The 18,606-nt window shown below is 39.3% G+C and overlaps 1 protein-coding gene across 1 annotated transcript; it reads left to right on the top strand.

Annotated features, from left to right (window-relative positions):
* Positions 1–6,065: 6,065 nt before the first annotated feature.
* Positions 6,066–8,515, top strand: LOC100367582 (uncharacterized). Its single transcript, XM_006819726.3, has 2 exons — positions 6,066–6,295; positions 8,215–8,515. Exons 1-2 carry the CDS (start codon positions 6,148–6,150, stop codon positions 8,439–8,441), a joined length of 375 nt encoding a protein of 124 aa, XP_006819789.1. The 5' UTR covers positions 6,066–6,147; the 3' UTR covers positions 8,442–8,515.
* The last annotated feature ends 10,091 nt before the right edge of the window (positions 8,516–18,606 follow it).

The raw sequence follows: 18,606 nt of genomic DNA, 5'->3' as shown, positions 1-18,606 counted from the left end.
TACTCACCGATACGTCTCTCATTTCAAGATAGCTTGAATCCAGAATGGGCGGTTGATTTGTCTTAACTATGTCTTTTCTGAATCCAGTATATAAATAGTTCGATTCTCCAACACCGAGATCGAATGATGAATTATACATTTTGTATAGATATAGTGTGTCCCAGGTGGCTTCTGGCTCCTCTGAACTTCTCGTAACCAGCAAGTATATAATACTGTACACGGAAGTTATAAGGTGGTGTTATCGCGCTGCAATTGGTCAAAAGATAAGACTTTTGTTGATATTCACGTGACCATAATGTTTGGCACATTGATAAAGATAAATGTTTATCATCCAGCAAGCGGGCATAGTCTCTGCTCTAGTTACGCGATATACTGAAACTAGGATTTAAAAATTTGGGGAGTGTGTGCTGCAACGGTAACGGACACTATTTTTATTATTTACCTACATGCCACCCGGTGGGAGTGGGGGTATGCGTTGCCCATATCAATAATAAGTAACATAAAGGGAATGAACGAGTTTGTTCACACCTTCGATGATATTTAATTGCTATAAATCTTCGCCAAAAAATCCTGGCCATAATATTTAAAAAAATCGAATTGTGGGAAAGTTTTGTTGGTTTAATTATTTTTATTATGGAAGGCGTTGTGAAGTAGCATTGTTTAACGGGCTTCGAGTCATCCATCTGGTTATAATAGCGCTTTATCGCTTGAGGGCGCGATTTACAGGAAAGTTGTATTTCAGGTATTTTTTTTTAATTTTGGGAATTCACACTAATATTTTCGTACTGTGATCATTAAAAACACAAATGTGATGTAGTTGTAATCAGGCGAAAAGTCCGGTGTTCAAGTTGAAATGCATCGTCCGAATCGCACAATTTCGCTAAAGCCGGCCATTCATAACCGGCCCACGAACCCGTGAGTGATCGTGTTAGGAAAAGCTGTATTTCACTGAAGCTAAATTGAGTCATTTGATTGAGCGCGCCAAGGAGCTGGCGCCACCAACCAGAGTTACTGTATGTGAAGATCGGCAGCTCATCCCAGATTAAAACAATTGCGGCGTGTAGGCTGTGTGCTGTTTCGCCCGGAGCCAAGAACAGAAGGTCTATATTCGTTGACACGTTTCCAAAATTTCTTATTCTAGAGTTGAAATTGTTTGTGGGCAAGTGAATGAGTACAGTGGAATGTCTAAATATTTGGGAAAACTCCATGGTTGTAGTAAACTGACAAAACTGTCGAAACTGATGACATATTGTTCGGTCTTCGTTGCAACACAGTCGAGGGACTGTGTTTGTAACAAACATGTCATTTCCTCAGATACAGCACTAAGCGCTTTCTTTTGATGATCAGTAAGCTCGTTCAGAGAAACACCTAGCAACACGTTTATTTTATTCCGCCATTTTAATTTTACCAAGTAATGTGTAGTTTTTTTCGTGAGTTCTGATTGGGTGATGCAAATGAGCCGAAGTCAATCATATAATCGTTTGAGGGCGTGCGACATACAGTAAATCGTGGTGAAATCTGCCAAGGGTTAATGTTGAGGCTTCGGCCGAATAAATGGTCCTTGGCTGGCGAAGATGGTTGAAATGAAAGAATATAACAATAAAGATGTGTAAATTATCAGTCAAATATGTATTATTACGTAATACATGTACTTACACCCGTGCTGTTAACCCATTCTCTATAATCCCCTTGACGTCGGCAAAACTTTCCCATGTTTAAAAGGTGGGCATATTATAGAAACAAAATTTGGTACAAATTAGAACTTTGAGGAGACTAAGGTTTGTTTTACATAACTTTGTTGAGATAACGTGTAACATATTTCTGAAAATCAAAGTCTGCTTTGTCTTATGCTTTCCTTAATGGGGGGGGGGGCGTGGCTGAGTAGTTAGTATTTAGTAGTTTGATTGGCTAAGAATACATGACGTCATTGTGATGTCAGGTAACTCGTAGCATTGCAGTAAGTTTCCGATCTTAAAGTTTTAGTCAGCGTACTCGGTTACATGTAAGTTTACAAATGAATTCCATGGCATCCTCTCATACTACAACCGAACGTTTTGATTCGACCAAAGTAGCTTAAAAGACTACAGACCCCGCTGCAGAAATCAGGTGTTTCAATTCCGTACAAAAATAGTTTCTACAACCTAATTATTATCGGTACTTTTCATTATTAAAAAAAACACTATTTGCTGCGTTATTTTGCGTATGCACGCGATAATTGGAATAGACTTATGATTCCGCCAAAGTCCTGATATATTATTTCCCTAACCAGAGAAAAAGAAACTTAACTTTGAGAATCAATATCGAAATCAATTAAATGGCCTAAAATAATTGTTTGCAATTACTTTTCCAATATTAATTAATGCGACATGTGTCCACTTTCATTTGCAGTGTTCTCTTCTGTGTGTAGACGTAGACATTAAATATTTCCGACATTGTTAACAAAATAATTTAAAATGGGCTACCTCAAAAAGTTGAGTGGTGCGACTTTCTTGTATCTTTCTCGTAATTTGCCGACCCACGTGGCAATGGGCGTTCGCGTTCAAATCAGGAGCAATATAAATTCTTTTATCTACATTTGTTTATACCATAAGTAATGCCACTGGTAATACTTGTACAAGTGCACACAACTTTTACCTTGAATAACTAGATGAAAAAATCGATTTCACGATAAGATGGTCAAAGGTCGCAAATTAATTTGAACCCGAACCAACGACCCAATAGCGTTCAAACGATCAGAGCCGAATCGGAGCCGTGTTTCAACCCCCATGATTTATCGGGTCGCACATTGTGAAATCGAATGCGTTCAGACGTGGAAATTTATTGGTGAAGGCTCGTCTGAAAACAGTAAATGTATATTTTACGCGGTGTATATACATCACATGTGTTCCACATTGGACACGACGCACTGACTGTGTCTACTTCGTGACAGTACCGAGTCGTTTCCTAGGAGTGCCGTTTATTCTTGACACGTTTCTTTTCTTTTTCAAAAACAAAAATGACTGTAATGGTGCGTCAATGCAATAGACTACTTTATATAAAAAAAAAACGTACAATGTGGTACACGGCAAGGAATTCTATTTCCAACTTATGTAACTAACGTAGGCCTTTTTATATTGTTTCTCCCACTGACGTACCCTGACATTTGCACTTACTGTAGGGTATTATTTGAAGGTAATCACTAATTACTAATTTTTTGAACCGCGGACTGCTGAGAGTCGGAACTTTGCCACCGCTTTTTGACGTTGACATGGCCTTTTTCATTTGAGGTGCGGTATGGTTCACCACCAGACTAAACGACATTCCAACAATTCCCGATTTCCGAATTGATAGCGTTCGGGCGTTTATCGTGTGTGCGCTTGGGTCTAAAGCGGGGGTGTCGTCACCTGCGCATGCGTCAGATGGCCATAGCGTGTCATTGTTTACAAACAAGCGTCTACCCATGAGCCTTTGCTTTTTTAGCGTGTGTTGTTATCATCGCTTGGGACTTAATTCCCGCGAGCGCAGGTGACGACCCTCCCGCTTTAATGGGCGACATGGCATGGAACAGATACATCGCTCGCCTGTGTTTTCAGCAGCGCATCGTAACAAATCAAATAAAAAGGCCACCATCTTTGCTACTAACCCGATTCAGCCTCTGAAAATTTGCACACTGGATATTTTGCGGGGGATATTTTTGGAGTTAAAAAATATCATATTTACTCAGCGAGACACACCATCTTTTTTTCCTTTCATTTTCTTTGAAAAAATAATCTTTTCAACTGGTAATCCACTTTCTCTGCAGTATTATATAGTTTTTCTAGCTGCCAATTTTATAACCAGCCTTGCTTACTACACTATCTTTTAAAACTGTTTTGAAGACGCCACTGACTTCTTCCGGAGTTGCATGTCTATTGTTCTTTTCTGCCCTACTCTCGCCCTTTGCGTGGTAGGTGACACATTTTGCAAATAGAATTACATCGCGTTTGTAGGTAATTCGGGAATTGGAAATTGCTGTAACTGTTTGACACTACCATAAGTCAACCTTGTTTGAAGGGTTTGTTACCATAATGAAATGGCGTACGTACATTTGTTTCACATGAGGTAGTGGAGTATTATTTAGGATCAAATAGACATATGATTATAAACATAAATGAAAGGAATTTTATAAATACAGTGTTTATTAATTGTATTTAGTAATCACGTGATTGTGCCAACAGCTGCAGCGACATGTTTACTTCGCTGGTTCCCGGCGTCCCTTGCGAATGACAAGTAGGACACAGGTAACCAGTAATCGCCATATTGTTCCACTGGGCCGCAATTCCGGCCGAAAGTCACGTGTCTGTGTGACGTATTTAAAAACTTTCTAATTTTCGTTTTCTGGAAATAAGTCTTCATTACGCCATGCCCATACATTCTGCCTGCTTAGACCTACATATTTGAGATGTTTCTGGCGTTTACCTCTGTTTCTGAGCAAAAAGAAACAGTTTTATATTCGCCCAAAAGGAAACACCTGCGTAGGGCCACGAGCGTAAGTGCTGACGTCAGGTAACCAAGGGAAATAGAGTAAGCAACGAGAAAGTGACGGACCAATCAGAATGCTGGAACCGTTACTTGTTACCGGCCTCTTGTGGCTTGATACGTCATGACATTTGAGGCGGAAACCAGCCAACATGTTTATCGAGACGCATGGAGCAGGGCGCAACAGCCACTGGTGGCGCTGTATACAATTAAAACCAATTTAGGTTTGCTTACGCTCACGCCGGCGTTTCATAATAAATGTATTCTATTAACAATTGCACTTTTAAATAATATTCATGAGATATGTCTACGTCATAACTTTACTACAGTTATTAGCATATTGTATAAGAAGTGCGCATGCTTCGGTCCCTTTTTCCGTATTCCACAACACAATCTAACAAGCCACTGCAGCCCGGCAACTGTTCAGATAGCAAAAGATTTGGACATACTCCCACCATGTCATACACTGTAATGTTCAATTACAATTATGGTTCCTTCATAATTCTGGATCTGCCACGTATTGCAGAGTTTGTAAGTTTTTGTAAGAGTAGCAGTGAAGGGTACAACGAAGGGGTCAACTCGCCACGCTGACTGTTTGGATGAATAAAGCTCGTACCTCCAAAGAGTCATCAGCCACGCTCGCTGAAGCTCTCTAACACACTACGCTAGTTCGTAACTGAATTCGCACACACTCAAATTGTGTTTCAGTTCCCAGTGGTTGAATCGTATCAACAATTCCTTGCAGTGGTCATGTCCATTCTAGTAGCCGCCACTGTCGACCGGGAATTTCTGCTTTTCATTTTGTGGCACATTGTTTCCAAACACAGTGAAGCTCTGAACCATAGCGTTTACGTGCCATAGAATGAAAATGCATGCTTTTATGACAAGTACTGTGTCAAATCCAGGGTTCCCGAGTACCGAAAAGGTCACCATTCACCACAGTCAACGTACTTGCTCCAGTGTACTCAGTAAGTCGATGCACGTTTACACTTATTGCATCGGTGATCAGTTTTCTTGTTGTCCCTTTGGTACACTGACCCGGCTCTGATCAGCCTTGAACCATACATCATTTAATGAAAGCATTGCCTTATTTGGTAGGATGCACCCTACTTATGGTGAAGGCTCACATTCATGCCTTAGATTTAGATTTTGGTGACTCCTTCAAATATTAGTTCCAATTTAGTCAAACGATCAGTTCTCGTTGCTTATCAACAGCCCCACGCACGTCACCCCGCCGTCAATATGGCTAGCAATGCCAGATAAGGATACGCTCTTTAGCATTTTTAGCGTGTTTTGTTTTTGTTCAGCCGCGATACTTTAGAGCCGGCTTCACGGTGTGTCGCAGCGTTCGTTTGTATCGACAACTAATTTACTGCATTATGTATTTTTTTCGACTGTAAAGGCCCGAGTATGTAAACAAACGTAGTTCGACACGGCATGAGCTCTTTGGTACGTGGAAATGTCCTACTAACACTAGACTCGATTCCATCCTACATTGCGACATTATCTACCTAGCTGTCTACTAATTATTGAACCGTAGGTCAATGATATCTTTGTATCCAGGTATATATCCATGTCAGACGGATAACCTGATTATTTTCTACTCGTACTGTACTGGACATCAAGTCAGATTTTCACAGCAACATCAACATGTCTTTAGCCACTACCGCTGCTGCCATTAATTCAAGATTTGTTGAGCTATACAAGGCTGGTGATATGAAAACCTTAGCGACGGAGCTGTACCATGAGGACTGTAAACTCCTGCTGAGCGGTGTTGAACCATTATTCGGTCGGAAAGGTGCGTACCGTTATCAGTAACAAACACATGACAAACTATGCACTTGTGGGCGAGTCAAACTTCAAATTCCAGCAGACAATATGCAACGGATTCATGCATATAGCATTTCGTTCCATTTTTATAGTAGGTCAATTAATGTACATGATGTAAAAAGTTGGTCGAGTTTTTGTCGTCCTCGTCGTTAAATGTGTGTTGTCGATGGGAGTTGCTAAAACAAGTGACAGCTTTACAGCGTATGTGCATATGTACGTGGTCAATAACAGGTAACACGTTCTATCACATGCAAATTCAATAATACACAACTTCAGCCTTATATTGGTTTATGACTGTTTTTACTAGCAAAATGGCAATCATTACTGACGGAATGACAGCATTTACTAACTGACGACTGTCCTTGCTAACAGAATTACATCCTTTACAACCGAACGAACGTTAATATGCTAGGTACAAATACAATTTGAATTTGGAAGAAACGAACAACAGCAAACAAACATCAATTTTAGCAGCAATCGTCATTTCGTTTTCCACAGCATTCACCGACTAGCTGAGATTGTTCCATATTTCCTTGCTGACGTGGTCTGGTAAATTCGGAATGCAGTCAAGACAAAACCAATCAAAAAATGTAAATGAAATCGTTATTTTTTGCGCGTGAAAATGAACGGACGGACGAAATCAAAACCACATTTTTCTATTTCGGTCACGTCCGATCAGGACAAACAGGGGCGTGGTTGTGTTTATATTGGCAAGAGCTAGAACACTTAAAAAGTATATATGTGTTATACGTTACGTAATATGTCTTATTTTCGATTCTTATATAATAACCGTTATTTCTTTTATGTAAAACTGCTCAATTACATAGTCAGGTGAACTATATGCACGATTTTTCAGCCAAATTGTTGGTGCAAAATTTGCATATATTGATGTACTTGGTGATAATATTGGAAAAAACACCGACTCAAGTTCCTAATCAAAATGTCGGGAAAATATACAATGCCAGTGATTAGTGTTTTCTGTTACGATTGTTGATATATGTATTTTATTGTGTGAATAATGAATGAGAATATCCGATGTGCAATATTAAACACCAATTATTGAAATTTGTATAATTTATTTGAAATCAAATTTGAAATTTAGAAACGAGAGCAGAAACTGATGGTTAAGTATGAGACGTGTTTTTTTTTAGCGTTTTTTCGATCTGGAATTCAAATATTACATATAATAACAAAATATACTGAAATATAATAACAAAACATCGTGAAAATTGAAATCCACTATAGTTTCTGTCCAGTTAATATAATTAAACTGAAATTCTAGTTTAAGCCTTATTTTTTATATTATTTTCTATGTGAGATTTCATTTTTGATGGTAGTTTTGTAGAGTTTTAGGAATCGCAAACACAAAATAACCAATATTTATGTAATAAAAAAATAACACACAATTTAAAAATAATACAACTAAATATTAAAGATGAAACACTAGTGTACAATACATATTTGATTGGTCTCAAGTGTTATCTTATGTGTATTTTAGTGTATAAATGGATCAAATATAAAAACAATGTTGCTATATGCCTCAAAAAAGGACACTAAATTGCAGAAGAACATCGCCAATAAACACTAAAATCAAAATAGATGATAGCAATGGTAGGCAGAGAAATCCATACTTCATGTGGCGTTGATGGCGGTGTTCCCTTCTTCTATATAAAACACCAGCGTTTATGACGGTAGTCGATCATTAACATGAATAGCTCCACCTCCAACTTTGTCTCGTCTGTATGTGATTTGTTACTTCTTTTTTATGGCTTTATTTGACTAATTGTGATAATTATTCTATTAATTTCAATTTTAATGTATTTGTTAAGCTTAAAAATACATTTATTCCGAAAATCACAATTGATGTTACTTCATTTACATTTGTAGGTGTGGAAGAAGGACTGAACGCACTGAAGAAATCGGGTGTAGCGGAAATAAAGATCGCTTCAGAAGAAATTGATGGGTTCGAGACTGACACAGCTTACGATCGTGGAAATTGCATTTTTTTTAACGATGATGGTATCCAGTTGGAAGTTGGCAAATATCTAGCGATCTATAAGAAAGTGCATGGGAAATATCTTATGTGTATCGATATCGCCAACAGCAACATTTGAGTGTTAATTGGAAATCAAGTCAAAGAGAGTGGCGTCTACTGAATTCACAGTAAAATAAACCTCCTTTAATTAAACTGCTTTGTGTTAATTTCAGTCCTTGATTCCAATGTACACGTAGGCAGTTTTCGTGGTTGCCTTCGTGTATTTGCATTCTTCCAGGATCAAAACTAGATTGGTCCTTATTCTTACCTGGTGGTTCAAGAGCAAATGAGATCGGCTCTTATTTCCTGCTGTCAGAAAAGAATTTTTATCATAATTTGGCTTGATGCATTAATCAATATTTTAATTACATGCAACACACAAGTGTATTAATGTAAGATTAGAAAAATATGAGGAGCACTTAGGGTTAAGGTTATTCCTGATGGGAGATATGTATAAGTTTGAAACATCGCAAAAAAAATAATTGTAAAAACTATTTAAAAAAAAAATCAACGCAGTATTGGTGACCCACATTTCAAACTGAATTATTTGAATCGTGATTTGTAATTCGTGATCTAACCCGTCGATAAACGAGCGATTATTCAAAGTCTAATTGCGATATAGGAGATTCAGGAAGGAAGAAGGACTGATACACATAACTAGCGGACAATTCGTATCGGCGGCCGGGGGGGGGATACATAGAATTTGCCTAACAGAGACGTGCCAATGAAATGGGTCTCGTTTTTAGGATTTTAGGTATAAGTATCAGTCTTATTTCTGGTCAAGATAGTTATAAATATCTATACTATTTTCCCGATCCCCAGTTTCTGATAGCGGACCCCAAGGAGATCAAAGAGAAAGCAAACTGTTCTTTCTCATTTAACAACCTACATAACCTGAACATGGTGTTAGTAATATGCTCTTATGTAAGTGACAGAAGTGCTTCTATGGTCAAAATACATATTTTAATAAATCAATATACAATGCAACTGTTGGCTTACATGTACTTCTATTAGAGATGCTCTTCTAATAGAGCAAATACAGTAACTTTTTAAACAGTAATGACAGAAATGATAATTTGGTATAAATATGGGTATATATTTTGCCACTATCCAGGTATAAAAATTGTCACACTTTTGAGCACTCTGGGGCACCTCCTTACAAAGCTATGTATCAACTGCCCCCGGGATCAGCGGTAGCAAGTGATTCAGCAAGACTGAACATTGCACAGATAAACGGAATGTATTCAGACAATCTGCATTTATGATGGGAACTGCAAACATTTTCTGTAAATATTTATTATTCCGAATTGTTGTGCTGGTTATTTAGCAATAGCAAATTTATCACAAGTTAAGATTTCTGCATTGTTTCCCTCTGTTTAAGATTACTGCGTAGATGTAAATACCCTTAAACAGTTGCTTCAAAATCAATACTCAACTTACCCATGTTTTTTTTATTTGGTTGTCTAACAACAATCAAATAACCACAGTAATTACTGGCTCACAAACTATCTCCTCTAAATATACCCTCAGTATAACTCTTCCCAAACGGTAGCATAATGTCGATAGATACATGCAACACAATTTCACGATTTTGAATTTTGTTTTACTTCTGAAATGACAAGTATTATATTTCTCAGATAACTTTAATTACACCCACCGGTTTCAACCAATACAATTAAAAGATAACAGTGGGTCATTTTACTAATCATCCTACCTCTGATCGTGTATGCATTTTATTTTCAACACACTCACCCATCTATATATGGTAGACGTGGTTTGCCGGTCGAAGCCAGGATAAAGCACATTACACATTCAAAAAAAATAATAAGAAAATGGTTTTAATATTACATATCCATATGACAATCCATATGCTAGCCCATAAAAAGAAAGACTTATCTGATCAGTTTAGAGAAAAGTGGTAATAAATAGTCAGTGTCAGTGATGATAACATGATGAAAGTCAAACCCATGGTGTATACACCATATTTCTCCCACACAATGGAGATGCTGAGAAGGCTAGCTGCGCACAGTTGAGTAAAGTTAATGTAGTAAATTCAAGTCTGGAGTTCAATGCGGTAGCAGACTACAAATAATCGAGCAGAGACACAAAGGTACTGGCATAGATAGGAATAGGTTGCCTACATAGAGTACGCTCCATCATTGGATACAGAGTAATTTGTAACACATATAATTTGTAGTCTTTCCAGCTATTGTTGACTGTATGTAGCAGTACATTGTACAGTGTCATCTTGCAGGAGCATTATACTTAAACTGTTGAAGGTTTTTCCGAAGACTGACTAAATATTATATTTAAAGCTGTTGGTCAATGTCTTTGGTAAAGATGGGCAGTATTTTTACTGTATAGGGGATTGCCCTTGAGAGCTCGTCATCAAGTTGTGATATAGACTTACAGTTGTTACCTAGATAGTTGACAGTTTCCACGGCTAAAGTTGGACCAAATCCTCAATAACAAGTTGTCTACAAGATCCATTGCGTGTTTCACATATCCATCTGGTGAAATATGTCCAAAACGAAATCATACTGTGCACAGGTACTTCTGTTGAACAGCACTGAACAGAGACAGAATTGATGGGAGAACGAGGGTGGGGGATATGCTATGAAATAATTGAATACCAAGCTCCGATATTGAGAATTTGGTAGCAGCCGATATTTCGTCACTGTGAATTTGTTGTAGATTAGAAGGGACGCTGTGTCACAGTCCAGTGGAATTTAAAAGGTTGTTCATTATCGGTCTGTGTCGACCATGAGCAGTGTTGGCACTTTGTGGCCCGACTCCATTGAATTAACATTGTTCCTTTGACTATGATGCATAATTATTATTATTAATCCTTTCAGGCCAAAAGAGTCCCGTATTAAATACATTACAAACACCAACACTAATAAATACAACGTCTAAAATAAGTCCAAAATTTGGATAAGAAAAACTGTTAGAATTGACACAAGAACGAATTAAAGCATTATCACTCTTAAGTAGGCGTTGGATGAAGTTATATAATTCCATGCGCTGAAGAGATTCAAAACATTTCTATTCGTCCGTTTAAGGCAGTAGATCAATCTTATAGCGTTATTATAAGCCACTCGCACAGTATTCACAATTTGTGTAGGATAATCACACCAAACATTCAAACAATATATACTGTATAAATACGTTCTAAATAACTTACACTTAACGTAATTTGAACTTTTTATAAATTGTTGTAAAATAAAAATTTGCCCTAGCATAAATAGACCAAAATTGTCGCTTAATATCAGCTTCATTCTTGCCATCTGATGACACCATATAGCCCAGGTACTTTTACACTGAGACGGATATGAGAGGTTTACCATACAAGTACACGCTTGGGACCCTTGTCTGTCCCCACGTTTTTGGAAAGAATGACAAGCATAATGTTTGTCTCGGCTAGAGCTCTAAGTAAGCACTCTAATAATTAAACTATTGGTCATATGACGTGAATTTATCTACGCGACCTCTGTGACCGGGTGACACGGTCTGAGCTCTTTAGTGTGTGGAAATACGATCCCATCATACATTGCGACATTATCTACCCCGCCGTCTACCAATTAATGAACCGTAGGTCAATGATCTCTTTGTATCAAGCTATATATTCCTGTCAGACGGATAATCTCACTACCCTCAACGTGTACAGTCCTGGACGGCAAATCGGATTATTACAGTGTGACGCATTTTGTGTAATTTGATATTTATAGACGTGTGTATTTTTTGTATGCCAATAGATAATGATCGAATTTACTGGAGCTTAAGGAGTCTTTGTCCACTATAAATGTAGGTCACAGGTCAATTTCAATTAGTCGTCTATTATCAGAGTCTGGACACATGGCTAATCACCAACACCTTGCCACGTGGAGGCATGCAGTTGCTTCGTTACGAGTTTTCAAAGACAGATTGTTTCACGTCAAGCCGAATTGAAGACAATGTACAGTTTCACTATGTCATTCCATGGACGTTTGTAAGAACTGCATCCTCTCTCTCTCAGCAAGATTTACAAGAACTCACTGCCGTCCAGCAATCACGTCACAATTGTTCAAGCCGAAGCCAGCCAAAGATTAGGCCACGTGTTGTTTGCGTCGAAAAGATTGACTTTTGAAACTAAGTATTTTAGTGTCCATATCGTTCTATGACTCCAGGCGACTGTAAATGTATTTTCCTTGCGTTGTCTAATTTTGTGTGTCTTACCACACTGTTATTGTATTATGCTGAATTTGTGAATTTATTGTTCATTTGAATTAATGTCTTTTGATACCTCGTGAGCGCACTATATTTATTTACACGAATACAATAATAGAATTTGACAATATCCTGTGTTCGTGTCGTTTCTTGTTGCGAACCCCTTGTTTGGGTTAGGGTCAACGGAAAGATTCCAGTCTGTCCGTCATCCGACTTTAGACCCAAACTCGGTCGTAACATGCAGCAACAACTGCAACGATGTCCATATCCGAATTAAAATCGGCCGTTGCTGCCGCTCATGCAAGATTTACTGAACTATACATGGCGGGTGACATGAAAACCCTAGTGACGGAACTGTACCATGAGGGCTGTAAAATAATGATGAGCGGTCAGAAAAGTGTGTGCTGTTATCAGTAACAAACGCATGGCAAACAAATGCAATTGTTGGAGAGTCGAACTTCAAATTCTTCAGACATTATGCAACATAAGTATGTAGATTAGTTTTATTGTATTGTATTGTATTATTATACATTGTCACACGTAACGTAATAATACCGTAATTGGTATAGTACATGTGTGATGGTTCAAATACCAAAATGGCAACAGTAACAGAAAGACTTCCCTGGCGGCGATGATAAAATACGAACACGGAGCCAACAGACGAAGTTTCAACTGGTACTGGTATTATTATACTCTGCAAACATCAAGTACAATAACTCCACTACTCCAATAACTAGATACTTAAACTCCAATACAATTCAACGAGATCTCCGATCTGATCTCAGTGCTGAACAACTCCCCTATATATACCCACACTGTCTATAAATAAGCAGCATTTATTTATAAACGGTCTATAAATAGACCATTACATCAGCATACATAATGAGTCTGGAACTTACTACAAATTTCTAGAATGTTCCATTACCTTCTATTGCCTATTCAACCCGTTTCTAAAAATTCCACCCAGTACGGTTCTAGAACATTCCCAGTCACACGGAAGTGGTAAACAAGTCATATGTGACATGCCACCCCTCTCAAGAATATTATAACATATAATATTACATGACTAGCAACGACGTCAATAATACGAATACGATAACAATTTCAAATAAAACAATACAATATATCAAATCGAACTGAGTACATAAATTCGAAAATCACATACAGTAGAATATAATAAAATATGAAATACAGTCATAAACGAATAAAATTCTACTATACTGTTCAAAGTTCCTCAGTCCATAAATCTACTCAGGTAGTCCGCTACCACATTGTCCCGTCCAGGCATATCTTCAACACGATAATTATATCCTTGCAGAGTCATCGCCCATATCATCACTCGGTCATTTGCAAACTTGGCTTTATCCAGGTAAGACAATGGTTTATGATCCGTCTGAAAATGAACTCCACACTGGCTAAATATAGGCGAAATTTATTCACGCCCCATACAATGGCTAAACATTCCCTTTCTACAGTTGAATATTTCTTTTCTGCATCGGATAACTTCTTACTTGCATACGCAACTGGATGAATCTTCTCACCATGATTCTGCATAAGTACTGCTCCAATTCCTACAACAAATTGTTTCTGTGGGTCTGGCAACTTCAGAATTGGTTTGCCCAATATGTATTCCCGCAAAGTGTTAGATGCTTTCTCCTGGGCCTCCCCCCATACAACTTTGTTGGGTTGTCCTTTCCTTAGTAGGTCACTCAGGGGTGCTGCAACAGTTGCGAATATGGGGATGTGGTCTCTGTAGTAATTGACCAGCCCAAACACCTTTCTTGGTCGCTGGTCTTTGCGCTTCTCGAATTGTCTCCATGTTGTCGTGACTTGGACTCACCCAGTTGTGTCCAATTTCATGACCCAGGAATTCTACTGATGTTGCACCCAGAACACACTTGGATGGTCTAGCTGTTATGTCCGCTGCCCTCAGTCTTCGTAACAACTCAGATAATACTTGAACATGCTCATCCCAGCAGCTTGAATAAACTATCAGGTCATCTATATAGCTTCCAACCCCCTCCATACCTGACAATAATTTCCTGATTCCCCGCACCAGAGTAGCTCCCGAATTCTTCATTCCAAATGGCATCTTTAAAAATTCATAAGTTCCATCAGGAGTAACAAATGTATATCTTCTTCTGCTACTGGTATCTGCCAATAACCCTTACTTAAATCAATTTTTACTACTATGTAGCCTCTGAAATATGTCTCCTGTTGTTACCATTGGCTCAGGGTCTGTTACAGTGACCTTATTTAACTTCCTATGGTCTACACATATGCGATTCGATCCATCGTTCTTCTTTACAATTACCACCGGTGACGCATAGGGTGATGTAGACTTCCTGATTACTCCCATTCTTAACATATCTTGCCTAAGGTTCTCTCTTATTGCATACGATAGTGAGTATGGCTTAGAATGTATTGGTGTATCATTTGTCAGGTCAATCCTATGACTGATTATCTTGGTCTTTCCTGGCAAGTCAGTAAACACCTTATCATAAGTATTGACTAAACCCACCAGTTCTTTTCTCTGGTGTTATGTGAGGTCTGTACCAATTTGAACATCTTTACCCGACTCCTTGGGTTTACAAGTTCCTAACTCTAGAAGATCATGTTCGTCTACAGCATTCTCTTCATCTGACTCATTGCACCCGCTGTAGCTGCGCGCACAGCATTCATCAGGTCTATGGCCGTATTTGGTGAGTAACTTGTCTCACTTCCATCTGGTTGAGGTGACGTCTCCCGCTCAACATACAACTTTAACAAATTTACATGATACGTCTTCACTTTGTCACCTACCCTCACTCGATAATCGTTTTCGCCTAATACCTGCTCCACCAGATATGGACCCTTCCACTGCATCAACAGCTTGTTGTTGTCAGTTGGCAGCAAAATTAACACCTTATCTCCTTCCTTAAGCACTCGCTTCTTCGTTTTACGATCATAGTAACACTTGTATCGGTTCTGTGCCTTCTGTAATTTCTCTCGAGCAATCTCTAAAGTCTGTTCTAACCGATCTCTCAACTCAAACACATACTGGTAACTATTAACTATCTCAGGAGTATCGCTTTCTTTGGTCCATAACTCTTTAAGGATCTTCATTGGGCCTCTAACCGTTCGACCATATAACAGCTCAAATGGGGAAAAACCAGTTGACTCCTGTGGTACCTCCCTATATGCGAAGAGTAAAGCACTAATATACCGATGCCATTGCCTTGGTTGTTCATGGCACAACCGCTTTAACATCCTCTTCAAAGTACCATTAAACTTTTCCACCAGTCCATTGCAGATGGGGTGATAGTGCGTAGACATCAGTCTCTTAATGCTGAGCAATCTTGATACTTCTTGCATACATTCTGACACAAACTGAGTCCCCATGTCACTTAGTACTTCTTCTGGAACCCCCAATCGGCTATAAAAGTCAATCAACGCCTCGGCTACAGTCTCCGTATCTATATTTTTAAATGGAACCGCCTCTGGATACCGTGTAGCATAGTCCACCATAGTTAAGATGTATCGATGACCCCCGTCACTGGCTGGCGTAATTGGTCCAACCAAATCTATAGCCACACACTTGAATGGCATATCAATTAAAGGCATCTTAACTAATGGGACCTTCACAACTGATCACTTTGAAACAGTCTTCTGGCACACATCACACGACCTACAAAAAACTGGTAACATCTTGATGTAGCCCAGGCCAATAAAAGCTAATCACAATCCGGCCTTCTGTCTTCTTTATCCCCATGTGTCCACCAAATATTAAATCATGGGCAATCTCCATAACACAAGTCCTCAACAGTTTCGGCACAACCACTTGACGTACCGTCTTGCCTCCTGGAACTGAACGATCCCGATACACACGATACAGCAAGCCTCCATATACCTGGAAATCGGTTGTACGGTGCCCTCTCACTTCTGGTTCTCTCTTATTATAATATCTCTTCAATGATGTGTCTGCTTGCTGCATCTCGATTAATTTGTTTTTTGTTACATGTGCTCCAGTCTTTACATCACACACTTTGAGCGGCTTCAGCTTACCAGATTTCTGCGCTTGTACTCTGGTTGTTACTGCACCACTCACATTCCACACTGGATCCAGGTCATCTGGTGGTCTTGCTCCGGGCACATTCCCAACAATTAACTCATAGATTGGGTCCTGCACACATAATGCTTCAACCGTGCCTCTCAAATATGGCGTATTAATTTCCACCATGGCGACTGCAACCCTTCTTACAGTACGATCACCATCAATATATGACCCATCCTTTTTGTATACTGGTCATCTGGTACCAAGCTCTTCTTGACTATAATGCCATTACACCCAGTGTCTCTCAACATGGTCACAACTGTGTCACCAACCTTCCCTTGACCCACAGGCAAAGTCCTGTCCTCCACAACGACACTCCGTTCCATACATGCACCATTCACAACCTTTAACTGCTCCCCCGATGCTAACAACAAATAGTCCTTCTCAATCATTTTAGGCACATCACTGGTAATTTGAACAGCACAGCTAGCACTGATATTAGACTCCTCTTTAACCACTGCAGCTGCACCAGTAGTAGTGCTGGGTTTGACACTCTTTCTTGACTCTTGTGTTGTCCACTACGGCAGAACTTAGCCACATGTCCTACGGCACCACACTGAAGGCACTGTTCACCTTGTCATGGTTGACATCAGTAATGCGGGATGGACATTGTGCTGCTCAATGACCAACACCCTGACATACATAACACCGGATACTACTACCCTGCCCCACATCAGTATTTCTAATGGCAGTCTTATTATCGTTACGCCTCACCTGGTCCTTTGTGGATAACTGTCGACCATGTGCCACTAGGTACTGCTTTGCTATTACTGCCAACTCATCTAAATCTTTGGGTGCTCTTTCTTTAAGATAAACTGCAAGATCTTTTGTGCAGGCACCAATAAACTGCTCCTTTACCATCAAGTCGGTAACACCATCATATGTTACTGCAGTGCCTGATAACTCAACCCATTTAACAAAATAATTCTTAAGCCGCACAATTAACTGGTCAGGACTCTCGGAACTTTCAGGTTTAATTTCACGGAATCGCTTCCTGTACCCATCCTCTGTGAAATCGTATCTTGTCAACAGTGCCACCTTCACACGATCATAGTCAACTGCATCAGTGTCGGACATCCTGGAATATACTTCCAGTGCTCTACCAGTCAACAGCGCACTCAATTTTGTGGCCCATCCATTTCTATGCCAACTCGCATTCGTTGCAAACCTCTCAAACCGCAATAAATAACTATCAAGTTCGTCCTTACCATCAACAAATGCAGGCAACTTTGGTGACTGTGCATCACTGACCACATTTTGTTGACCGCCAAAATCAGCCTGTTGAAGCCCCGGCATTGCTGCTTGCAGCTCTAATTTCCTCAACTCAAATTCTCTTTCCTTTTCTCGCTGTTCTGCTTCCATTCGCAATTTCTCTCTTTCGCCTGCTTCCGCTTCCAGCCATAACTTTTCCTTTCTTTCCTCAATCTCCTTTTACGCTTCCAGCCGTAACTTTTCCTTTCTTTCCTCAATCTCCATTTTCCTCACCTCTGCTTCTATTTCCATTTTTGCCCTTCTCTCTTCCTTCGCGGCTTGTCTGTCAGCCCGCTGAGAACTCAGTTGCTCCAAAATAAATTTCCTTTTGTCTTCTCCAGTCATTCCCAGTTCATCCGCCCATTCCATCAACTCTTGTTTCGACATATCTTTTATCTCGCTGGCCATGTTGTCTTCTATATGTCCTCACTGTTCCCGGACGAGCCCCCAGATGTCACACACAACGTAATATTACCGTAATTGGTATAGTACAGGTGTGATGGTTCAAATACCAAAATGGCAACAGTAACAGAACGACTTCCCTGGCGGCGATGATAAAATACGAACACGGAGCCAACAGATGAGGTTTCAACTGGTACTGGTATTATTATACTCTGCAAACATCAAGTACAATAACGCGGTAAAACTCCACTACTCCAATAACTAGATACTTAAACTCCAATACAATTCAACG

The sequence above is a fragment of the Saccoglossus kowalevskii genome, chromosome 6 (genome assembly GCF_978046115.1).
Source record: "Saccoglossus kowalevskii chromosome 6, keSacKowa6.1, whole genome shotgun sequence".
Taxonomy (NCBI): domain Eukaryota; kingdom Metazoa; phylum Hemichordata; class Enteropneusta; family Harrimaniidae; genus Saccoglossus; species Saccoglossus kowalevskii.
This window is presented reverse-complemented; position numbering and strand designations above follow the sequence as displayed.

Coding starts and splice junctions, on each gene's coding strand:
- LOC100367582 (XM_006819726.3), top strand. CDS start 6,148: ATGTCTTTAGCCACTACCGCTGCTGCCATTAATTCAAGATTTGTTGAG. Junction 6,296..8,214: donor ACCATTATTCGGTCGGAAAG/GTGCGTACCGTT, acceptor TTACATTTGTAG/GTGTGGAAGAAGGACTGAAC.